A 21,703-nucleotide genomic window follows, 5' to 3' on the forward strand; every position below is an offset into this window, starting at 1 on the left:
AGATTCTAAGTCCAAGTAAATTTTAGGTTATGTAGAATAAGTACTCTTATTATTCTCAAGGTGGTAGGTATAAATGTTGTTCAAACTTCAAAGGCTCTGGTTGGGAAGATTGGAATTGAATGCTACATTTGTCATAGTTGGCAGAGGCGCGCTTGACAATGGCTTGCACCATGGCTCCCCCGCGTGCCAAAAGAATAATCCAAAAGGTAATTTTTGTGCTAATTACCTCTCTGCCTTCATTTGAAGGAGAAATCGTGCTAATTTTTATAAGCTCTATTCATCACATGCACATCTCGATGCACCGGTATAGAAACAAAAGGTTGTAATTGGGGGGCTTTAGAATCAATTAATATAGCTAATTTTGATCGGCTTAGTCTATAATTGACATAGTAGGCTAAGTCTACATAGATTTTCTCCTCAATCACAATCCAAAGCGAGGTGGCAGGTGCCAAACTTGAATTAGACCTCACAAGGACACCCTACCACAATAGAAGATATTATATTGGCTAATGGTCTCGTTATCAATTCAATAACCTCTAAGATATGGAATACCAAAAGGTTGGCGTGGAGATTGGTGGCTTATGGTTCATTGACCATGGGAATCCAAACATTGCAAGCGGCCTCATCACAAAATTTTAGTTCTCCTTGTCGGCCCTTGGAAGGTGGAGAGCTCAGAACCATGTCATAGTATGCGGCATTAGAAAAGTAAAGAAGAGTAGACGACGACAACTAAAATCTTTTCCACAACCAGAGGTGTAATCACAGCTTCATAACACAAGAATATATACCATACAAAAACTTTAAAGCTATAAGCATTATAGAATTCAGTTAGCTTCCTTTCCTCTCTTTTTTTTGTTTTTATTTAATTCCTGGGATTTGAAGAAATCAGTTAGCTTATTGAAACACATCAAATATATAGATGCAAACAATTTTGTATTGTTCATCCTCTCTAAGTCTTCTTTCTTCTTCACTGAAATGCTAGAGTTTAATTAGTTTTGACAGTTTTAGTTTAACCATGATCAAGCATGCAGGTGAGACGCAAAATGGACAGCTATAGTCACCAATCTGTTTAAATCCCCAATCATTTGTACTATTCAATTTTTTTTAAAAAAACTTTAGAAAGTGTACTTCTCTTTTTTCTATAAATATAATAGCATAAATAAGACATTTGATATTGCAGTAATGATAACATATGGCGTCCTAAAGAATTTTCTCAACAAATTAGATATCGGTATTGTTGTGGAATAAAGATCCGAACTTAGTCCCACATCAACTGGATAGCGGAGAGATCTATTCTTTAAATGAAGGGGGACAACCCCTTTCTCTTCAGAGGCGCCTTTTGCGGGGCAAAACCGTGCGTTGGGAAGAGACTATGAAACCCCCTTCAAAGCCGGATAATACCTCTGAGGAGAAGCAGTTACCTCCGCTGTCTGAGACCGGTGGGGACTGAGCTCTGGAGTTCGGAGGATACCCTCCCACCTCATCAGGTATATTCATATTAATACTTATATTCATATTAATATTAATATTAGTAGATACAAAAATTTATATTCACATTTATTTTATTAAAAATATAGATATAAATATGGATATAAATCAGATAATTAAATTTTATAATCACGTAATCAAGAGTATTACTAAATAGACGGTAAATCAAGTTAATAGCATTAAATGTAATTATTTATTTTTTTAGAAATTCATTAATGCTATATAAAATTATAGATCTATAAATATAATCGAATATTTGGATATAGATTGTTTATACATATCTATATTTTTTTTTAATATATAGAAATGGATATTAATATTAGCCATATACTTAATTTTTTATTTATATGTGAATAGTGCGGATACAAACAGATAATACCCGGACGATTTTTACCACCATTAGTGGGAAAGGGAAGCGGTCCGCGCCTTTCACAGCAAGTCTTAAGCGCGCGCATGCAATTATCGGAAAGCTAAGGGGTTTATTTGTAATATCGAGACAGTTTGCGAGGCCTTATTTGTAAAACGGAGAAATACCTTCAGACCCCTTTTCTTTTATCTCGAGCCCCACTTGTGTTCTTTGTCCCCCTATCTCTCCAATCTCCAGGTTTTTCTCCTCTCCTTCTTTCCTTTGCATTTTCTTCAGCCTATGATTTGTTTATTTTTTCATTCTTTTTGTAGGTAATCGTAAGTTTCAAATGGAAAATTGAGATTTTAGATCATTGCTTTTTTTTTTCTTCTTTTGTTTCTAATTATTCTTGTTTTTTCGTTGTGATGATTGTATTGTCGGTGTTGTTTCATGGTCCGACGAATCTGAAGTTTTTTGGGTGTTTGATCGAAAAGAAGATGTTGGGCGTCGCGAGGCGAAAGATCGGATTGGGAACCTTCTCCTCACCGGTAAATTTCCTTTTTTTATATAATTTTGTTGAGTTCTTGATTTTTTTTTGTTGGATTTCTGGCGCTATCTTCTGTTTTTATTGACTTTTTGGTTTTTTTTTGTGTTTTTTTACTTATTTTTTGCAGATTTTAGGGCAGGTATTGCAGAGAATTCGGCCTCTGGGATCCGTGTTGCCAGAGAACTACTCAACTGCAGCAAAAGAGGTATTCTGAAATATTGAATTTTATTTATACATGTAGTATTCTAGTATGTCGCTGCTCGATCATGCCTTCCATGCCCTTGTCGGAATATTCCTCTGTGTGAAAAGAAGTTTTTATGATGATGATTATGCTCATATGTGGGAAAAAATGGCAATTATTTAGTATTTTGTTGTTTAATGTATCCATGTCCATGGTTTATGGTTTTAAATTTGATTCCATAGCTTCCCGTTTTCTTTCTATTACTTCTATCTCAGGGCCTGGTTGCAATCAGTTAATTTTTGGCGCACTTGAACAGATTTAATTCACCGTTGCCTTAGTGAGAATTATTACTTTGTTTATATGGTGTATGGTGCTTATTGGTCAAAGAAATATCCAGTTCATATGGAAGATGTTGAATCTCATACCTTCTTCCTGTGTCGGACTTCTTGTTCCATATCTACTCAAATCTCTGTTTGCACAGTTTACTAAGAGGCTGTTGAACCTGAATTCATGACATCTCTTTGTATCACAGATAACAGTGCGCGAAGCTCTGAACTCCGCACTTGATGAGGAGATGTCTGCAGATCCTAAAGTTTTATTAATGGGTGAAGAGGTAATACCAGGGAATGTATGTGTTTGCACCATGCTTTGTTCCTGTTCTAATGCAAATTTTGACTTTGCAGGTTGGGGAGTATCAGGGTGCATACAAGGTAAGGAAACCTCATAGAATTGGGAAGCTTGCTCTATCATATTTACTCCATTTCTCTGCTTATATAAATCTTATCTTCATTTGTCTCATTTTGTAGATTTCGAAAGGTCTGCTTGAGAAGTATGGTCCTGAGAGAGTTCTTGATACTCCAATTACAGAGGTTGGTTATATTCACATAACAAACTATACGCCGCTTTTGTTCTCAAATGGTGTTATTAGTGTAGGTTACCCATTTTATTCATAATCTCACTGCTTTTTTGGTCCATGCATCATCCACTGTATTCTTGCAGGCTGGATTTACTGGTATCGGAGTTGGTGCAGCTTATTATGGTCTCCGGCCTATCATAGAATTTATGACATTCAACTTCTCCATGCAGGTTAAAGTTTCTTCATTTTTGCACAGTTAACTGTAACATGCCTGTACTGTTTTGTTTTCTGCAACTTATTTTGGAACAAAAGCTTTGGATGGTTTGTGAAGAGTCAAGTAGATGCTTGATATATCGGTTGGATCTGAATATCGAGGTGAAAGGTGACTGGGTAATTGGCCCTTGTTGAAGCCATATTATTGGCTGGATTCAACCAACTAATGGTTGTTCAAACAAATGGGATCAGATCTTATCTGATCTATGCAGTGATAAATGGGTTGGTCAAATGTTATCTAATGAGGATCGATTTGATTCCACAAATGGGTCTAATGTTTTGAAACTGACCTGACCTGCAAGGAACCCAACTCACAGCAACTCAATTTTGAAGTATAGACATAGTGTTAGCGGCCCATACGGTGAGCATAAATTTTGTTCTCTTTTGTATGCTGCTGACTTAAATAGAATATTAAGTAGTGCCACTTGTGAAATGCAGGTTTGGGTACATGTGTTCATGTTTTTAAGTCTATGCAAAGTCTGCATGTGCATGCTATTATGGACATGTCTCGGCATTATTAGGACTTGCATGTTTAATTATTTACAGGCCAGATGATTAAGTATTCATGATTAAGTTGCCTGCTATAAGCTGGAATGGCTTCTATTAGTATTTGATGGAATAAAATAGGAAGAACTGGAGGTGTATAACAAAGTGCAGAATTTGATTATATGTCTCAATTAGGCTGAATAATTATGCTACTTTCTCGTGATTGGTGGAGAAATGGTTAACTGAATATCAAAATTTAATGCCAACGAACCTATGAGATTTCTAAAATTTAATCGCTAGGTTTGCACACCTTACCAACATAAATACTTTTGCTAAGTGTTATGTTTTCTCCACAGGACAGTTATTTGCATCCTACATAATTATATCATGATATAGTTTTCAGCTTTGCATTGAAATATGCATTGCAGATCATACATCAGTAACATTCTGTTTGCACAATTTTTCATGCTTGTGCACATTTGAATGTATGCCATTTATGTTTTTGAAAAAGAAGAAATTAATGTTAAGGCTCAATCTGAATTCGTGACCTCAAAATGGCATCTATCCTTTAGAAAGCATTTGATGGTCTATGAGCTAGAATTCGAAACCTTTATATTAAATAATAGATTAGCTCCCTCTCCTCCCCCCTCTCTCTCTCAAAAAGAAAAAAGAAAAAAAGATTAGCTGGTTCACTTTCGTACGTGAATAAATTTAAGGTTTTATGTATTTCCTTTTGGTCTATATTTACATGCCCTAGAATGTAAAACATGCATGATTTAATAAGTTATCTGAATTGGGTATCTACATGGAAAAATGTGTATTTCTCCTGTATTTTGATCAAACTTGTGATTGTCACTTCTGTCGCCTTGCATATAGATATTTTATTATTTGAATAATAAATTGCTTGTATTGGGAAGTAACCTTCTAAATGTTTATGCATTATTCTGGTCTGCACATTTTTCTTTTACAAGCCACAGAAATTCTTAAGTGTCTATAGATTATAACTGTTTTCATTTCTCGAAAATCTAGAACAAGAGAGATTTATAGCTTGCTCTGAATAGTGCATATCCTAGGCTACCACATTATGCAATATGTCATTACTTGGTGGTGTGATATGCACACGTCATTACTTGAGTAGGAGAACACAATTCCGAGCTGGTTCAAATTTATGCTAGAATACTGGCTGATGTTAAAGTTATTAGATGATAGTTCCTTAGCTGCTTGATTTAGTTGTTGATTTAGCTGCTTATTTGTTGGGGCTAGCACTTTATGGTAAAGACCTGATGAAATCGTAGCAAGTATTAGCCAGACTGCTAAATACTGAATTTTGCTCCCTAATTAAAGACCAGGCGGCATATACTTTTGCTAGTCTGAGTATGCAAACAAGCAAAAGTATCTTTCATCAATGCAGATAGCTTTGGCATGCACAACAAAAGATCTACTTATTTTGCATATGTAAATTGTTAATCTGGTGCACTGCAGGCAATTGATCATATCATTAATTCTGCTGCAAAGACAAATTACATGTCAGCTGGTCAGATATCTGTACCTATTGTTTTCAGAGGGCCAAATGGTGCTGCTGCTGGAGTTGGTGCTCAGCATTCGCAGGTGCATGACTCTATCCCAAAATAGGATGCTACACCCTTAAATACTTTCCTTTGTAGTCTACCTCAGACAACACATCTGCAAAGTTTCCTGTTGGAAACTGTTGTACAATTTGGTATAGGTTATTATGACTGTGTCACACATTATTGTTTGTAAATTGATGCTTTTAATGTACAGCAAGTTGTATACTTCACAACCCATCAACTTGGCAGTGGCTTGCTAATAAGGGAAATCTATAACCATTACTAAGCAGTGACCTGCTCAGTAAAATTTTAGTCTATGTAGCTTTAGGTCTTTCTAAAGTTATTCACCTATCCCTGCTTCTACTCTTTATTTTCTTCTAGACCTAATATTTGTGCTCTACCAGAATTTTTGTTTCGGAGAACTCGAACATGTCTGGAAACTTGTATTTTTTTACTCTTGCTTGCCTCTTTGCTGCTTAAAGGATGTTAAAAGATAATAGAGTGTACATTGCATTGCATATGGTTTTTGTATTGCATTTTTCAAATTGTGTTAAGAGTGAATGGCATAACCAGCCTCAGCTGGTTGGCATTCCTCTTTACATGGGAGAGGTATAGGATTCAAACCTTGGTGTTGTATCCCACCATATTTCTCAAAAAAAATATTATAATGAATGGCATGACCAATGGGCGTGGTCTGGTGCCACAAAGATACTGTGCTGGAACAGAAAGAAGGCATGGCTTTATGTTAAGGAACCTATGAAAACCTGGATTTGGAGGGTAGCTGGAATAATCTGAGTTCATTTGATGTAGGGTGCAGTCTCTTATAAAATTCTTTGTGTAGATGGATTCATAAAACCATCCCTGCTACTTGTAACATGAACAATTGTCAATTGTTATTGTCATTTTTTTTTTAGTGATATGTGGTTAGGCTCTTACCATGCGAAGCTTTTGTGATGGTGCCTATGTATTGTTATGTACTGCTTTTTTTGATTGTTTCCAATGAATGAATATGATAAAATATGGAGATGCATCTCATTATGAATTCATTGCAGTGTTTTGCAGCTTGGTATGCACACGTTCCTGGTTTGAAAGTGCTATGTCCATATTCATCAGAAGATGCTCGAGGCTTGTTAAAAGCAGCAATAAGAGATCCTGATCCTGTTGTTTTTCTTGAAAATGAACTTCTGTATGTAGCACTAGATCAAATGCCCTTCAATTATTTGAGTTCAGTATTACCTTGTCAGACAGGCTTTAAACTTGTAGGTATGTATTTACAGATATGGAGAGACATTTCCTGTTTCAGCTGAAGCTCTTGATTCCAGTTTCTGCCTTCCAATAGGGAAAGCCAAGGTATGTTTTTCTGAAGATAATCGACAAGGCTTAATCTCTTTTTTGTCTTTTATAAGAAATATCTATATTCCTTGATTGGCAGATAGAACAAGAAGGAAAACATGTTACCATCACGGCCTTCTCAAAAATGGTGGGTTATGCTCTGCAGGTGTGTAACTAACTTTGATAGGTTTAGCTGCAACACAATTTGCACCTTAAATAGTTTTGCTAGTTTGCTGCTGGCATCCGGCTGAATTGGATATAGTTTAGGAGGGAAACACAAGTATCTAAAAAAATTTTACTTGTAAAGTGATGAGTTCTCAACATCATGTTCATGTTGATAGTATCATGGTTTCACTGTTAGAGACCAACTTAGAAAAGTCAGTTTTGATTGCTTAATTAGTTTTTGATAGTTGTTTATTTGACATTTCTTTCTTTTCTAAATCATGAAGATCTGAAAATGTTTTTCATTAGTGATTGGTATAGTTTATGTCTCATATTTTTAATGGTATTTCAGTTTCAAAAGATTAAACTATGTGGTATTTATAATTTTTTCCTCCTTGCTTTAGGGGCAAAATTGATGGTAAAAGTTTCTTTGATATTTAGGCAACTTGCATGGCTTCTTTTATGTTTTAAATGGCATTTGGGTCAAGCTAACTAAGGCTTAGAAGTTTAACTGCATCCCTTTTTCCCTTGAGCGATGCATAATAGAGGGCTTGTATCTGCACAACATTAGCAACCTGGGCTTCTAGCTTGTTATTCTAGGTCTGTAGTACTGTGGATCATCTTGGTTTCTGAAAGCAGGGTTTCTAATTTAGCAGATCATGGAGCCTGGAATTTAAAGAAACATATATCATTAATCAATGAGGGTTGAGTTGGAGCTATTTGGTGTATAAATGGAGATTAGGCGTATCAGAGATATTCTTCACCATTAGGAGTTAGAAATGCTTTTTATCTATGGTTGAAGGTATGAAGACGGAAAATGCAGACGAAGGGAATTACAGTGTGGATTGTTTATGTTTTTGAAATTCCTTTTTATGTGCTTATGCTTAAAAGTATTAAAAAAGACTTGGTAATATTGAAGTTGCATGATGCCTTATAATTTATCACATCCCAGAAGTTGGAACTTAAAGTTTTATTTTTCTGCTTAAAGAGCTTCCGGTTAATAGTCTGATGCTTTTTGAACTGTCTTCCTATATGATAAATTGCTAGCTGGCGTGACTAACATGACATATGTATCCATACACAAGAGTAGGTTTCAAACTTCACTGTTCAATGATATCCGGTTTGGACTTCAAATGACTGTTCAATGATATCCAGTTTGGACTTCTACATAGTGGTTGTTATTTGATAACTAGGTTCGGTGCCAAGTGATGAGACAATAAATTCTGACAATCTCAATTCCATGTTCATTTTTCTTTCTGTTTATTTAAAATGTAGGTGGGATGATTATAATATTGTGATCTTGTAATGGGGGTAGTCTGTTACTGATTTCCATGTCATGATGATCTTTTGGAGCCTGTGATATAGCAAGTAGATGGGGGTAAAGCGATGACATCAAGTATAGAAAGAAGCATGATTTTTCCAGTAATTCTTCAATGATAGCAGATAAGCTAACATGAGTTTCCAATTTTTGACATTATTCATTATTGGGGTCAGTCTAGAAGTGTTTCAATGAGGCATATTCCCCAATAGGCCAATGGCCCCTATAGTTTATTTTTTTATAAAAAAAGGACTTCGCACTTCTTGTTGAAAACACGATGTCAGGAAACAAAGATCCTATTTTAGGAGCATCTCTTCTAAACAAGGAGGCTCCCATGATGGTCCTATTAAAAATAGGTATATAACTGAAATTCCTTGTTGTCAGGTAATCTTTCTATAGCAAGTTCCATGAAAAGTATGATTTCATGAATAAGTTGGGAAAGCTGTTTCAGGTTTTAGCTTGAGTGATGTAGGGCTGCGAATAATCCAATTTGAGCTTTGTCTGAGTGAAGCATAAAATTCTGTGTTGTAGAGTGCTGAATAGGGTTTTTAAGTACCACCTGTTGAGTTTGTTTTAAAAATTACGAGCTGGTTGGCAAGCTTCTTTGGAAACTAATGGCAACTGAGCCACTAAAAAATTAAAAGATGTTTCTTTTCACAAGGAAATTCATGTGAGGCAGATGAGTTATTTTAATCATGGTAGATGAATAGGTAAGTTATAGAAAAGTTCTATAGGGATCTTTTGATTTTTTGAGACGATGCTAAAGCAGTTAAGTGGCAAAAACTGATGATACAGAAGAGGTTGTGGAATATATGGTGATAAAGTAGCTATATTTAATAAGATCAGGCAACCTTAATAATTCGGTATGGCAGGTCAGCACATCTGTCTCAGCTTGAACATTCTCTTTGAATTCATAGCATAGAGTTGATGGATGGTCGGTCTTCCTGAAAACTGTAATTGGATGTTGTTTGTTGTCGTGGTATTTATGAGAAAGTTTGAAGCAATAAATACCTTTTGAGAACAAGATCATTAAAGTGGGGAAGGTTTAAGATATTTGAGAGAAACGTGGTGGTATATGCTTGTTATTAGGGTGCTACATAACCACGACAAACAAGCATAGCTATTCACATGCCCTTGGGCATGGATTCTGCTTGTGGTGGTATGTGCTCATACACAAGCACAAGCACATATACATATTTGCATGGTGGCATGGGCTCTGCTTGTGGTAGAATGTTGAACATTTGTGCAGAGGCATTAAATGCTACTTTCTGTGCATGTGTGTGATGGTAGGCTATTTCTGTCTCATGGGTGCTGAGGACATTTCACATCCCTCTGGAAGAAATGCAGTTACCATTGGTAAAGGACCACATATCTTTATTGAGGATAGCATGCGAGGCCCCCAGTGCTATATTTGTTAGAGATTTTTAATGCTCTCAGCACAAGTTTGCATGCCAAACCATTTTAATACTTCATTATTGGTTGTGAAACAAGACAAGTTTTTAATGTTGTATGAAGGGAGCTAGCTGACAACCCTCCTCAAAATACGGATCTTTGTTTGTGAAGGGTTTTGATAAGAAGGAAAATCCGTAAGTGGTTGGCACTAGGGGAGCAGGATATGAAGATGATTTGCGTTTCAGAGCACAACCTTGAAGGGAAATGATTGACAATGTCAAAACAGGAACTGAAAATACTGCATAAGGCATAGACTTGTTTTCTATAGTTTGTATAATACAGAATGTCTTGGTGATTAGTCTGGCACATTCTATTTATTACTCACTGGCCCATGCTTTATTTCTTTTTCGGCCCTCGTATATTTTCTAGAATTGCATTACTTGTTAGTTTTGTATCTAACTCCTAACCGATCATGTCCAGGCTGCAGAGATACTTTCCAAGGAAGGAATTAATGCTGAGGTAAATTCTTTTAGAAATCAAATGCAGACTTGCTTTACCATTATCAACCCATTCCTTTCATTTATCCAGGCTTCTACTTCTTGAGTTGCCTAAAAAGCTTTGCACTACAGGTTATAAATCTCCGTTCAATTAGGCCACTAGACAGAGCTACTATCAATGCCTCAGTTAGGAAAACCAACAGACTGGTGACTGTTGAAGAAGGTTTCCCACAACATGGAGTAGGCTCGGAAATATGGTTAGCTTCTCTTTAAAATACCCCCCCCCCCCCCCAACAACAACACACACAAAGTTCTCTCAATCATGCCCTCTGACGCCGAGCTGCATTTCTTAAACAGCATGTCTGTAATTGAGGAAAGCTTTGAGTATCTTGATGCCCCAGTGGAGAGGATCGCTGGGGCTGATGTTCCCACGCCTTACGCTGCAAACCTTGAGAGGATGGCCGTTCCCCAGGTCAGTTATTGCTTGCATTTTCATCAATAAATTTTTACAGGATTCATAAGAAATATTAGGTTAATGCAAACATTTTAGTGTGTAGATAGTTTGTTCAATTTTAAATATTTTTTACACTCATTTTTTGGGAATTGTTTCCTATAGGTTGATGACATCGTCCGTGCAGCAAAACGGGCATGCTACCGAGCAGTCCCTATGGCTGCAGCAGCATAGTCTGGGGGATGCACTTTGATGAGATCCATTTCTCCTTTTGTCTTTCTGGTTAGAGAAGATGCACCACAATACTTATTCATGTTCCTTACCTCATGTGAGCTGATTTTGCACATCTACGAGAGATTTGAGATCTCTGTGAGATTCTTTTCTAGCAGTTGGAAGACTGCTCGTTCATTCTGCGAAATAATTCTTTTTAAACTTGTGGGTATATCCTGCTCAAACAACTATAGTTAGATATTCAAAACCATAGCCGAAACGTGATCACATGTTCAATAATGGAAATGTTGATAACGGCTGGAGAAGAGTTTGCTTGCTTGACCTGAACTTACAGCAGCAACAGCGTGGTTTGGGAATTTTTAGTTGCTATCAGGTGTTCAATTGTCCTAAATTGGCTGCTGTTTTGGAATGTTAAGACAATTGTCTCGTTGTTTGGAGAACCTAGATAGCATTGTAGAATTTATTTTTTGAGCATCATATCATGTTTTATTTTATCTTTTTTGGTTGTTGGTTGAGAGTGTCATGTTACTGTTGTTCAGAGAACAGGATCATGCATTCTGATATCCAGAACTGAGAGTGGCCGTTGTTTATGATTTGCTCTCTTTTTACCTGATGGTAATATTGTTCACTAGATTCTTCTCTCAGCATGAAAGGGATTATCTCGCCATTCAACAGGGGAAAGAAAACAAATATATATTGAATTGAGATGGAGATATGGAGTTCAAAATAATTATTTTAATTGGGTGAGGAGGGGAAAATTGAAGTACCAGCTGCTATTAGCATATATAACGATCAATATAGCATGGATATGTGGTAGGGGTTTTGTGTATGTTTGGGGGAGGGGGAGGGAATGGGTGACTGGTGAAATGGTTTAGAAGAAATCAATATATTCTTTTTATTTATAGCCTTTGGCTACTAGCCTATTGTATCCTCAAGTTTCAACTTTCTTTTAAGTATTCGTTTACAACCTATTGTCTTGCAGCCTGGGTAAGTCTGCAAGTTTTCAAGTATTATTGCAAATTAGAGAAGCCATCTCTTCATTGATGGCTTCTCTTCAGAAATCTAAATAAGGAGAAGACAAGGCCTCTTCCAAGGAGGAAGGGTCACCTTGTACGTTATACATATGGTAGTCATGATCAAAATCTTTTTCTATTCTAATTCTTTTACTCTTCCTAGGTTCCAATATAATTTCATCATCATCATCTCTTAGCCTAGATGTAGGTGGTTCATCACTAGTTTGTAGTTCAAAGCCCTTACTAAGTTTTGATTTAAAAGGAAATTTAGTTTCATAAAAAATGCATCTAAAAATTCGATAATAGTATTGTTATCAAGGTCCAAAAATTAATAAGCTTTGCTATTCAACTAAAAACGCACCAGTAGAAGCCTTTTCCCCAAGTTTTGGCCTTTTTAAGCCAGATAGCCTTACATATGCTAGGCAACCCTAAACTCTTTAAAAATGCAAATTTGATTTGTAATTTATCTACAACTCAAAATGAGTTCAAAAGAGTATTTTTATGTGGTATTCTATTTAAAAAATAATAATTGCTGTCAAAATAGCTTCACCCCATAAATTTTTAGAAGCCTCGGAACTAACAAGCATGGTGTTAGCCAAATCTATTAGAGTTCTATTCTTTTGTTGGGCAACTCCATTAGAAGCATGTGAATATGGAGGAATAACTTCATAAATATGCTATGAGATTGAATAAAATTATTATAGGAAATAGATTCATATTCCTTACCACTGTCACTCCTAAACATTTTAATCCTTTTACTAAATTTATTTTTGACCTTATTTAAGAAAACAGAATTTTTTTCAAAAACCTCACTTTTGTATTTCATAAGATAAATATACGAATATTTAGAAAAATCATCGATAAAAGTTATAAATACAGATCACCACCATGTGTCAAATTACCTTCAAATTCACAAATATCGGTATGAATGAGTTCTAATAATTTAGAATTACTCTCAAAACTTTTAAAATTCACAAATTCACAAAATTCATATTCTTGATATTCATTTTTAAATTTAGGAATTAAGCCTAAATAACTCATATTTTTCATATATGTGCTATTTATATGGCATACTCTACCATGTCATCACACAAGAAATAATATATATAGAAGAAGTAAAATTTTTATTCATTTTTATATTGAGCTTGAACTTGCCATCACCTGCATAGCCTTTCCAAACAAACATGCCATTTTTAAAGAGTATATTGATCAGCCTCAATAACTTCTTTAAAACTAGCCTCATTCAGAAGGAAAACTAAAAACTAAATTCTTTAAAATTTCAGAAGCATGCAACTCATCTTTGAAAGTTCCATATTATGATGCCAATCATGTCACTATGTCACTAACTAGCTAACTGATTGGGGAGTTTCCTTGGAGGGTATTGTGGGATTTTCACCACGGCAACAGCCCTAGTCCCAACCGAGCTAGCAGAGAAAGAGACCGCGTCCCCCACGAGGTATTATCCACTTTGGGGGCTTTCGGGCACGAAACCACTCGCCCCTCACGGTTTTGTCCCGCAAAAGGGCCATCGTGAGGAAAAGGCTTCGCCCTCCTCATTATAAGGCACGGAACTTTTCCGCTCTAGCCGATGTGGGACTAAGTTCGGCACCCCCCCACAACATAGCCCCCCAGCGGGAAGGTTCCGTGCCGGTTTTACCCAGGGGCCCCCACAGTCCTGGAGGGTAGCCTGCGGCAAGGGGCACGCCTCTCAATGAAAGCACCATCTGTTGCGGGATTTTCACCCCGGCAACAGCCCTAGTCCCAACCGAGCTAGTGAGTGAGTGAGGGTGAGTGAGTGAGGGAGCTTTGAGATTCGGGTTTTGGGGGGAGATCAGTGGGGAATTTCGTCGAACGGGTGCTGGCTGGGTGACATGGCCGAACCTGGAGCTAGGACGTCGACGTCGCCGATGCAGGGGATGGCCGGAGCTCTGAGGAATGATGCCCCGAGGAGTCCGGTCAGGCCCCGGACGTGGGCGGAGGTGGCGAAAGGAGCCCCGGGGCAATCGGCGTGGACCAATCATCGCATTTCTCCCCGGGATTTGGAGGTGTTGCAGGAGAGGTTCTCGGAGGCGGTCGAGATTCCGGAAGAGGAGCTGGAGGAGATGCGGTCGGAGTGGCGTAGTTCCACGGTTCTGGTGAGGAGCATGGGGAGGTACATTCCGGCGGACTGGGTGGCGAAGGAGGTTCGACGGGTTGGAAAGTTGGACTACGACGTCGGAAGCTTCTCGTTGGTAGATGGTGTCATCGCTATCAGATTCGCCAACGAATCTGACCGGGAGGCTGCAATGGTGAACGGCCCTTGGATGGTGGCCGGTCAACTGCACGCCATGGAGAGGTGGCGTCCCAACTTTATTCCGGGCACTAAGGGCGTCGGGCGGGTGGTAGTCTGGATCCGGCTACCTGGGCTGCCGCTCGACTATTGGAAGAAGGAGACGATATTTAGGATCGCGGCGCAGGCGGGAAATCCCCTGGCTTTGGATGAATGCTCGGAGAAGAGGCGTAGGTTTGGTTTTGCGAGGGTGAAGGTGGTGGTGGATGCGTCGGCTCCGCTCAAGCCGGGGACGATGGTGCTAGGGAGATCCGCGGGCAGAGAGACAAAGTTCTGGCAGGGTTTCGTTTATGAAAACCTGCCAGCTCCATGTCCCAAATGTGGGCGGCTAGGGCACTCTGCGGCGGCATGTGAGTTCTCTTCTCCGGCGGTGGTAGGTGTGGACCCGATGACGGAGGCTTCGGGATCTGACGAGGGTGCTATGGGGAAGCCTTCCGAGGATGTCCCGGTTAGTATGAGGGGGGACGGAAAGCGATCTGGGGTGGAAGGCCTTTACGGACCATGGCTAGTGACAAACCGTATTGGTCCGTTCTCGAGGGCTTCTCGGAAGAAGGAGGCGCCGGGCAGCGGTGCGAGGAAGAAGCCGGTTAGCTCCCCTCCGAGCCCCGGAACGACTGGAGATACTCAGGCAACGGCGGCTTCTCCGGTGGACCTTGATGGTTGGCAGAAACCGTCTAAGGTGGCCCGCCGGAGAACGCCGGAGAAGGACGTTTCGGTGGCGAGCGCGGGCGGGACGATGGGGGAAACGAGTCAACTCGGCCTGCGATCCGAGTTGGAAACCGAGTCAGGGGCTGGGGCTGACTCAAGCCGGTCCGCTCCTTATCAGGGCCGGAGTGAGGTGAGGCCCAGCTCTAGTGATGGGCTTCGTCGAGGTGGGCCGGGCCTGAGCCCGCTGAAGCGGTCCAGGAGCCTGACGGGAATCCAATCCGTGGAGGGCTCGATAGGTGGCCACCTGAAGCCGAAAGGAGGGAGGATGCCTTCCTTTGTGAAGGGCGGACGTCCGGTGCTCCGTCGGAGGAGCAAGAGCTCGCCACCGCCCCTTGCGCCGGCACACGGGCGACCTCCGGTCGTGCCAGGTGGAGGCGCTTCTCGGCATGGGGTGGAGGAACCCCACGGACGTCGGTTGTTCCGAGCTCTCTCGGTGGCGACGGGACTGTCGGAGCAAGCCCCGGCGGCGACACTCGGGCCGTGTCCGGTGGAGGCGGCGGAGCGACGGTTCGATGGGGATGGTGGTTTCGATGCTGGTCGGGAAAAGAAGGTAAGCTCTTCATCCCCTGTTTCCATTTCGTGCCATTTGGCACGGTTGAATAGTCCCAGTTCCACTGTTCTAAACAAGGGGAAGGGGAAGTTGGTTGAATCGATGGAAGGGATCAAGCCGGATGATTGTGGGAAGGAGTCTGGGGAGTCTGGGGTTTGTGGCACGGGCTCCATGGGTACTGTGGACCCTATGGCACAAGGGAACAGTGGAGGGCAGCATCTTCAAATATTCCTCCAAATGATGGCTTCGGCGAAGGGAGTGAACAGGGAATCTCAAGGTATTAAAGAGGGTATGGTAGTGGACACAGGTGGCAGCAACAGCTCGGGGGATGCGGGCTGTGCGGTCTCATCCAGTGATTTATGAAGATTTTTTTGTGGAATTGTCGTGGTACGGAGAAACCATCCTTTGCCCCGGCTTTTCGCAGGATGGTGCAGCAGCACAATTCGGATATTTGTGTATTATTTGAGACCCGGCTTTCGGGAGGCAGTTTACAGAAGGCCAGAAGGGCGATTCCGAGATCTTGGAGGTTCTATGCTGTGGAATCCCAAGGTTTGTCAGGAGGTATTATTGTTACTTGGGGACATGGACGGTGTAGATTGGATTGTTTCAATGTTTGCAATCAGGAGGTGATTATGGTGATTTCAGAGGACAATCGTAGCCCTTGGGTATTGTCAGCGGTATATGCTAGCACTGATTATAGGGTGAGGAGGACACTGTGGGAGGAGGCTTCACAGATGATTAGTCAGGGCTATCCTATGCTGGTGGCAGGTGATTTCAATTGCATTGTTGATCCTCAGAAAAAGATGGGGGGTAAACCTTTCTCCCATGAAAGGAAGATTAAGGAGTTTCAGGACTTTCTTACATCAAATGGTCTGATTGATTTGGGATTCACGGGCCCTAGGTACACATGGTGCAACAATCAGCAGGGACGGGCTCGTGTGTGGGAGAGACTAGACAGAGCATGTGCTACAGCTGAGTGGATCCAGAGTTTTCCTGATCATCATGTTAGACATCTGCCGAGGATAGCTCGGACCATAATCCATTATTAGTAAGTACTGAGGTACACATCCCAGTTCGATCCCCCTTCAGATTTGAGAAGTTCTGGCTGTGTTACCCACGGTCCTGGGATATGGTGCGGGAGGCATGGAGTACCTCAGTGAGGGGTGATGCTATGTATCGGGTGTCCCGGAGGTTGGAGTTGACCAGGAGGCGGTTGCGGAGGTGGAACCGTGAGGAGGTGGGGAACATTTTCAGGAGAACAGAGGAGGAGGAGGCGGCTATCGACAGATTACAGTCTCAGGAGGTACAGATGGGAGGGTTATCGGAGGAGGAGATGGGGGAGCTCAGATCGCACTTGGCCTTACATGATTCCCTACTCAGGCAGCAGGATACATTATGGAGACAGAAGTCCAGGGTCCAGTGGATCTTGGAGGGAGATCGGAACACTAGATTCTTTCATCAGGCGACAGTGATCAGAAGGCATCAGAACAGGATCAGAGTCATCAGGAGTGAGGATGGGCAGCTGTCGGAGGACCCGGACACGATCCGGAGGATTATGGAGAGTTTCTTTAGAGTGAGATGGACGGAGCCGTTAGATGGGGGGAGTCGAGTGGAGATGCCGATGCCTACTGTGAGGGTGTCGGAGGAGGAGACAGATGCACTGATTAGACCGGTATCAGAGGAGGAGATTAGGGCGGCAGTGTGGTCCCTTGAGGGGGAGAAGGCACCTGGGCCAGATGGTTTTCCACCGTTGTTCTTCCGGAGGTACTGGATGGTAGTGGGACAGGATGTGACGGCGGCCATACAGCAGTTCTTTACCACAGCTGTGATGTCACCGGACTGGCAGAGGACCTTCATCACCTTGATTCCGAAGCGGCAGGATGCCACTGAGCCGGGTCACTTTCGACCGATCAGCCTATGCACCACTTTGTATAAGGCAACGGCGAAGATTCTTGCTGTCAGGATGAGGGACTTACTTCCGAGGCTGATTAGTTTGGAGCAGGGTGCTTTCATAGGTGGTCGGAGCATCTCCGACAATGTATTGATAGCTCAGGAGTTCATGTTCGATCTGGGGAGGGCCCCGATGAGGAGGAGCTTGATGGGGGTCAAGCTTGATATGGAGAGGGCCTATGATAGGATGCGGTGGGACTTTGTCCATCAGTCTCTGCAGGTGTTTGGCTTCCCGGAGACTTGGATTCAGTGGATTATGGGTTGTGTCAGGGCTCCTTCTTTTGCCATCTTGGTGAATGGCACACCCTCCCGCTTCTTTGTGTCGTCAGGACGTTTGCGGCAGGGATGCCCGCTTTCTCCTCTATTGTTTATTATCTGTGCGGACGCTTTATCCAGATTCTTGCATCAGGCTGTATCTTCTCAGGATGGATGCTTACAGACCAGCAGTGGATGCCCCCTTGATCTCTCACCTGCTGTTTGCGGATGATCTTCTGCTATTGGCCCGGTCGACACGACAGGACGCCCGAGTGCTGGGTAGGGTTCTACGGGACTACTGTGCTATATCAGGTCAACGGGTTAATTTATCGAAATCTGCAGTCTGCTTCAGCCCGTTGACCAGACGAGAGGAGAAGAACCCTATCATGGAGATTTTGGGGGTGGCGGAGCAGGATGGCATGTTGAGGTATCTGGGGGTTCCGCTGTCTGGTCGGCGGCTTCGCGGCAGGGATTGTACTTCTATGGAGGCTAGCATCAGGCAGAGGGTGGAGGGTTGGCAGAGGCACTCACTATCTATGATGGGGAGGATCACGTTGGTTCGGTCAGTCCTTTCCTCGATCCCTACCTATCTACTTTCAACCTCCTTCATCCCGGTGGCGGTTCTGAGGACCATTGAGCAGCTTCTCAGGAGTTTTATCTGGGGGAGGCAGGGTGGTAGAGATGGCATTCATCTGCTGGCATGGGAGGTGGTGTGTCAGTCGACAAGAAGGGGTGGTTTAGGGGTACAGTCTTTGTTGGTGAGGCGGGAGGCTTTAGCGGCGCGACATGTCGCTAGATTTGTTATGGAGCCCGATTGCATGTGGTCCTCGTTGTTGAGGGCTAAGTATGGAGCTTTGATTCCCGGAGGGAGAGCAGCCCGTCACCACTCTCCAGTGTGGAGGGAGATGTGTGCCAGAGCTGGGGCGGTACTGCCGGAGATCAGATGGGCTGTTGGCGATGGATGCTCGATTGATGTGCTGGAGGACTGTTGGGTGACCGCGCAGCTGATCAGCCGCTTGCCCACCATGGTGGACTCCGGACGCTTAGCCGGATGTAGGGTCAGCGATCTGATGTTCCCAGATGAGGGCAGGTGGAGGGTGGGGCTGGTCCGAGAGGTGTTTGGGGAGCAGCTGGCAGAGATGATCTTGGCTATTCCGGTGCCCACCAGAGGGGAGTCTGATAGGCTGATTTGGGTACCATCGGGACGGTCACAGGTGCGGGCTAGGGATCTTATGGTACTCTTCAGTAGGGAGCCAGTCAGGCAGATTGAGGGGGGATGGATTTGGAGGATGCGTATCCATCCGCGGGTGGCACTTTTTATCTGGAAGGTGGCCTGGGGTTGCCTACCTTCCAGAAGTGTGCTAGTCAGGCGGGGAGTGCGGATCCCCCAGTTTTGCGTGTTGTGCACAGACGTCGTGGAGACCATTGAGCATGTCCTTCTGCAGTGTCCCAAGACTAGGGAGATATGGAGGAGGTCACCTATTCCTCTTCCTTGCTCAGTGGAGTCGGCACAGGATCTGTTACATTTGCTGAGGGCTTCCATGCGGAGCCCTAGGTTCGCCCAGGCGGGTATACTTAGAGCATATCTGGCCTACCATATTTGGTTGGATCGGAATGCACGTCTGTTCGAGGGCAGGAGGCTCACGACGAGGATGGTGGTGGACAGAGCTGTGCTCCAGGCTGGGGAGGTTTCTTCCGGCCTCGACTTGTGTCCTCTCGGGACGGCCAGGGACATCTGGGGTACTCATTGTGCTGTTCTAGCGCCCAAGTTTGTGTTTGCTTCTTGGGTGCCCCCACCCCCTGGCTATCTCAAGGTGAGTTTTGATGGTAGTGTAGCATTAGAGGGCAGGTCCGGCGGGGTTGGATTTATCATCAGAGATCATCTTGGACGGCTGGTAGTGGCGGGTGGCCGATATACGCCTGGGCTCACAGTAGTGGGAGCTGAGCTACGGGCAGCTTGGGAGGGTGTGTCCTATGCGAGGCGGGTGCTTGGTGCTAGGCGGGTGCACCTCGAGGGGGATTCCTCTATAGTGATCGACTGGATTCAGGGTGCGGACAGATATGGTGATGGACATCCTCTCATTCGGGAGACCCGCAGGATGGCCCTGGAGATGGACGACTTTGAGGCAGTACATGTGTTCCGGGAGGCGAACAGTGTGGCAGACTGGGTCGCCTCTTACGTTGCACGACATTCAGGGGACATTTGTTGGACTTCCACGGTAGAGCTCCCGCCCCCACTGTATTTTTTGCTTTCTTCTGATATGGCAAGGTGTACTCACGTTAGAGTTATATGAAATTGCCGTTTACACCAAAAAAAAAAAAAAAAAAAAGAGAAAGAGACCGTGTCCCTCACGAGGTATTGTCCGCTTTGGGGGCTTTCGGGCACGGAACCACTCGTGGGCACGGAACTATTCACCCCCTCACGGTTTTGTCCCGCAAAAGGGTCCTCGTGAGGAAAAGGCTTCGCCCTCCTCATTATAAGGCACGGAACTTTTTCGCTCTAGCCGATGTGGGACTAAGTTCGGCACCCCCCCCCCCAAACAGAGGGATTAGATGGATATGAATTTTTTTGTGTATTAATGCTTTGTTAGTCTAAGTTGATACAATAAAGATTGTGTGAGAGGCTCTAGCTTGAGGGGAATCATTTTCCCTCCTTTCCTACAAAAAAAAAAGAACAAATAACAATTTGGAATGGCAATAAGACTTAAATTTACTTTAAAAAGTTGCTGAGTGGTGTTGATGTAATTCATACACTAAAGCCTGGAAACCATGGACAAACATACTCCAGAAATAAACAATTATAAAAAAAAAAACATACAACAATAACTCGCAGATAAAAGAATGATGATTAAATCATGAATAATATGTTACTAATTTATAAAATTCTAAAATTATCTTTTGGCACATGAATGATTTGGTGTGTTAAGAATAATTTTTGGAACCATCTAGTTGATGGAGAAAAGCAATAACTAATCGAGAATATCCCAACAACTAGGCATAATGGCAAATTCCTCGTTTTGGAACAGTCTGACTATAACCAAAAAATTGAGAGTTGGGAAAAAAATTTAATTTTTAAAACATAATAGATATTATAAACAAAGAATGCAAGATTATTAATGTATTTGTGTTTATCGAAAGCAAGCATGGAAGAGACTTGAAAAATAAACACCAACACCATTAATTCTAATATATAAGATTTTCTTGAATTACTTATGAATAATTTGTAAAAAAAATTAATGTTAAATAATGCTAGATACAATATATCAGAGAAGAAAATAACCTTGATCGACCAAATAATCTGAGAATAATCCAGAGACTGATTTGGCAAAGAAAAAATCAAAATAATAATTAAAGTAATTTACAAAATTTTATAAAATATTTTATAATTAAAGTAATTGTCACAAGCTTATAAGCACTGGGCTATCTTCAGTTTCTACCGACGCTTATAAGCATCGGCGGACTCCAAAATGAGCGGACGCTTATAAGCGTCGGCATAGCTTCCATGTATACCGATGTTTTTAAAAAATATGAAAAAAAAATTTCACCCTCACCTGTCCGATACTTTTGTGATGTTTTCGGAAGAATCGGCGTGAAAATTACCGACGCTTATAAGTATCGGTAAAGGCTCTAAAAAGTGGCAGAAAAAATTATTTTTTTTTTAGGGTAAGCTTGTGACAATGGCAGACAATGCCATTAAAACTTTCTCTTGGAAAAAGGTAGCAACTACCCCATGTTTGGTTTGACCGAGAGGATGGAAGCTTTTGGAAAAT

The 21,703-nt window shown here is 42.0% G+C and overlaps 2 protein-coding genes across 3 annotated transcripts; both read left to right on the forward strand.

Annotated features, from left to right (window-relative positions):
- The first annotated feature begins 1,845 nt into the window (after positions 1-1,845).
- LOC103707828 (pyruvate dehydrogenase E1 component subunit beta-1, mitochondrial-like) lies at positions 1,846-11,718 on the forward strand. 2 transcript variants are annotated; one of them, XM_008792498.6, is made up of 15 exons: positions 1,846-2,092; positions 2,305-2,382; positions 2,509-2,586; positions 3,095-3,175; positions 3,246-3,272; positions 3,369-3,431; positions 3,562-3,648; positions 5,660-5,785; positions 6,798-6,931; positions 7,023-7,095; positions 7,178-7,243; positions 10,430-10,468; positions 10,579-10,703; positions 10,804-10,918; positions 11,063-11,718. In XM_008792498.6, exons 2-15 carry the CDS (start codon positions 2,332-2,334, stop codon positions 11,129-11,131), a joined length of 1,134 nt encoding a protein of 377 aa, XP_008790720.1. In that variant the 5' UTR covers positions 1,846-2,092; positions 2,305-2,331; the 3' UTR covers positions 11,132-11,718. The 2 variants fall into 2 exon arrangements, with proteins under 2 accessions (XP_008790720.1, XP_038984328.1); XM_039128400.3 differs by having other exon boundaries at positions 2,048-2,166.
- A 4,435-nt stretch (positions 11,719-16,153) lies between these two features.
- LOC148700576 (uncharacterized) lies at positions 16,154-16,777 on the forward strand. Its single transcript, XM_088707869.1, has one exon. The coding sequence runs from the start codon at positions 16,154-16,156 to the stop codon at positions 16,775-16,777; it is 624 nt and encodes a 207-aa protein (XP_088563995.1).
- The last annotated feature ends 4,926 nt before the right edge of the window (positions 16,778-21,703 follow it).

Source organism: Phoenix dactylifera, chromosome 11 (assembly GCF_051530095.1).
Source record: "Phoenix dactylifera cultivar Ajwa chromosome 11, Ajwa_hap1_PhDact_Kaust_v1.1, whole genome shotgun sequence".
Taxonomy (NCBI): Eukaryota; Viridiplantae; Streptophyta; class Magnoliopsida; order Arecales; family Arecaceae; genus Phoenix; species Phoenix dactylifera.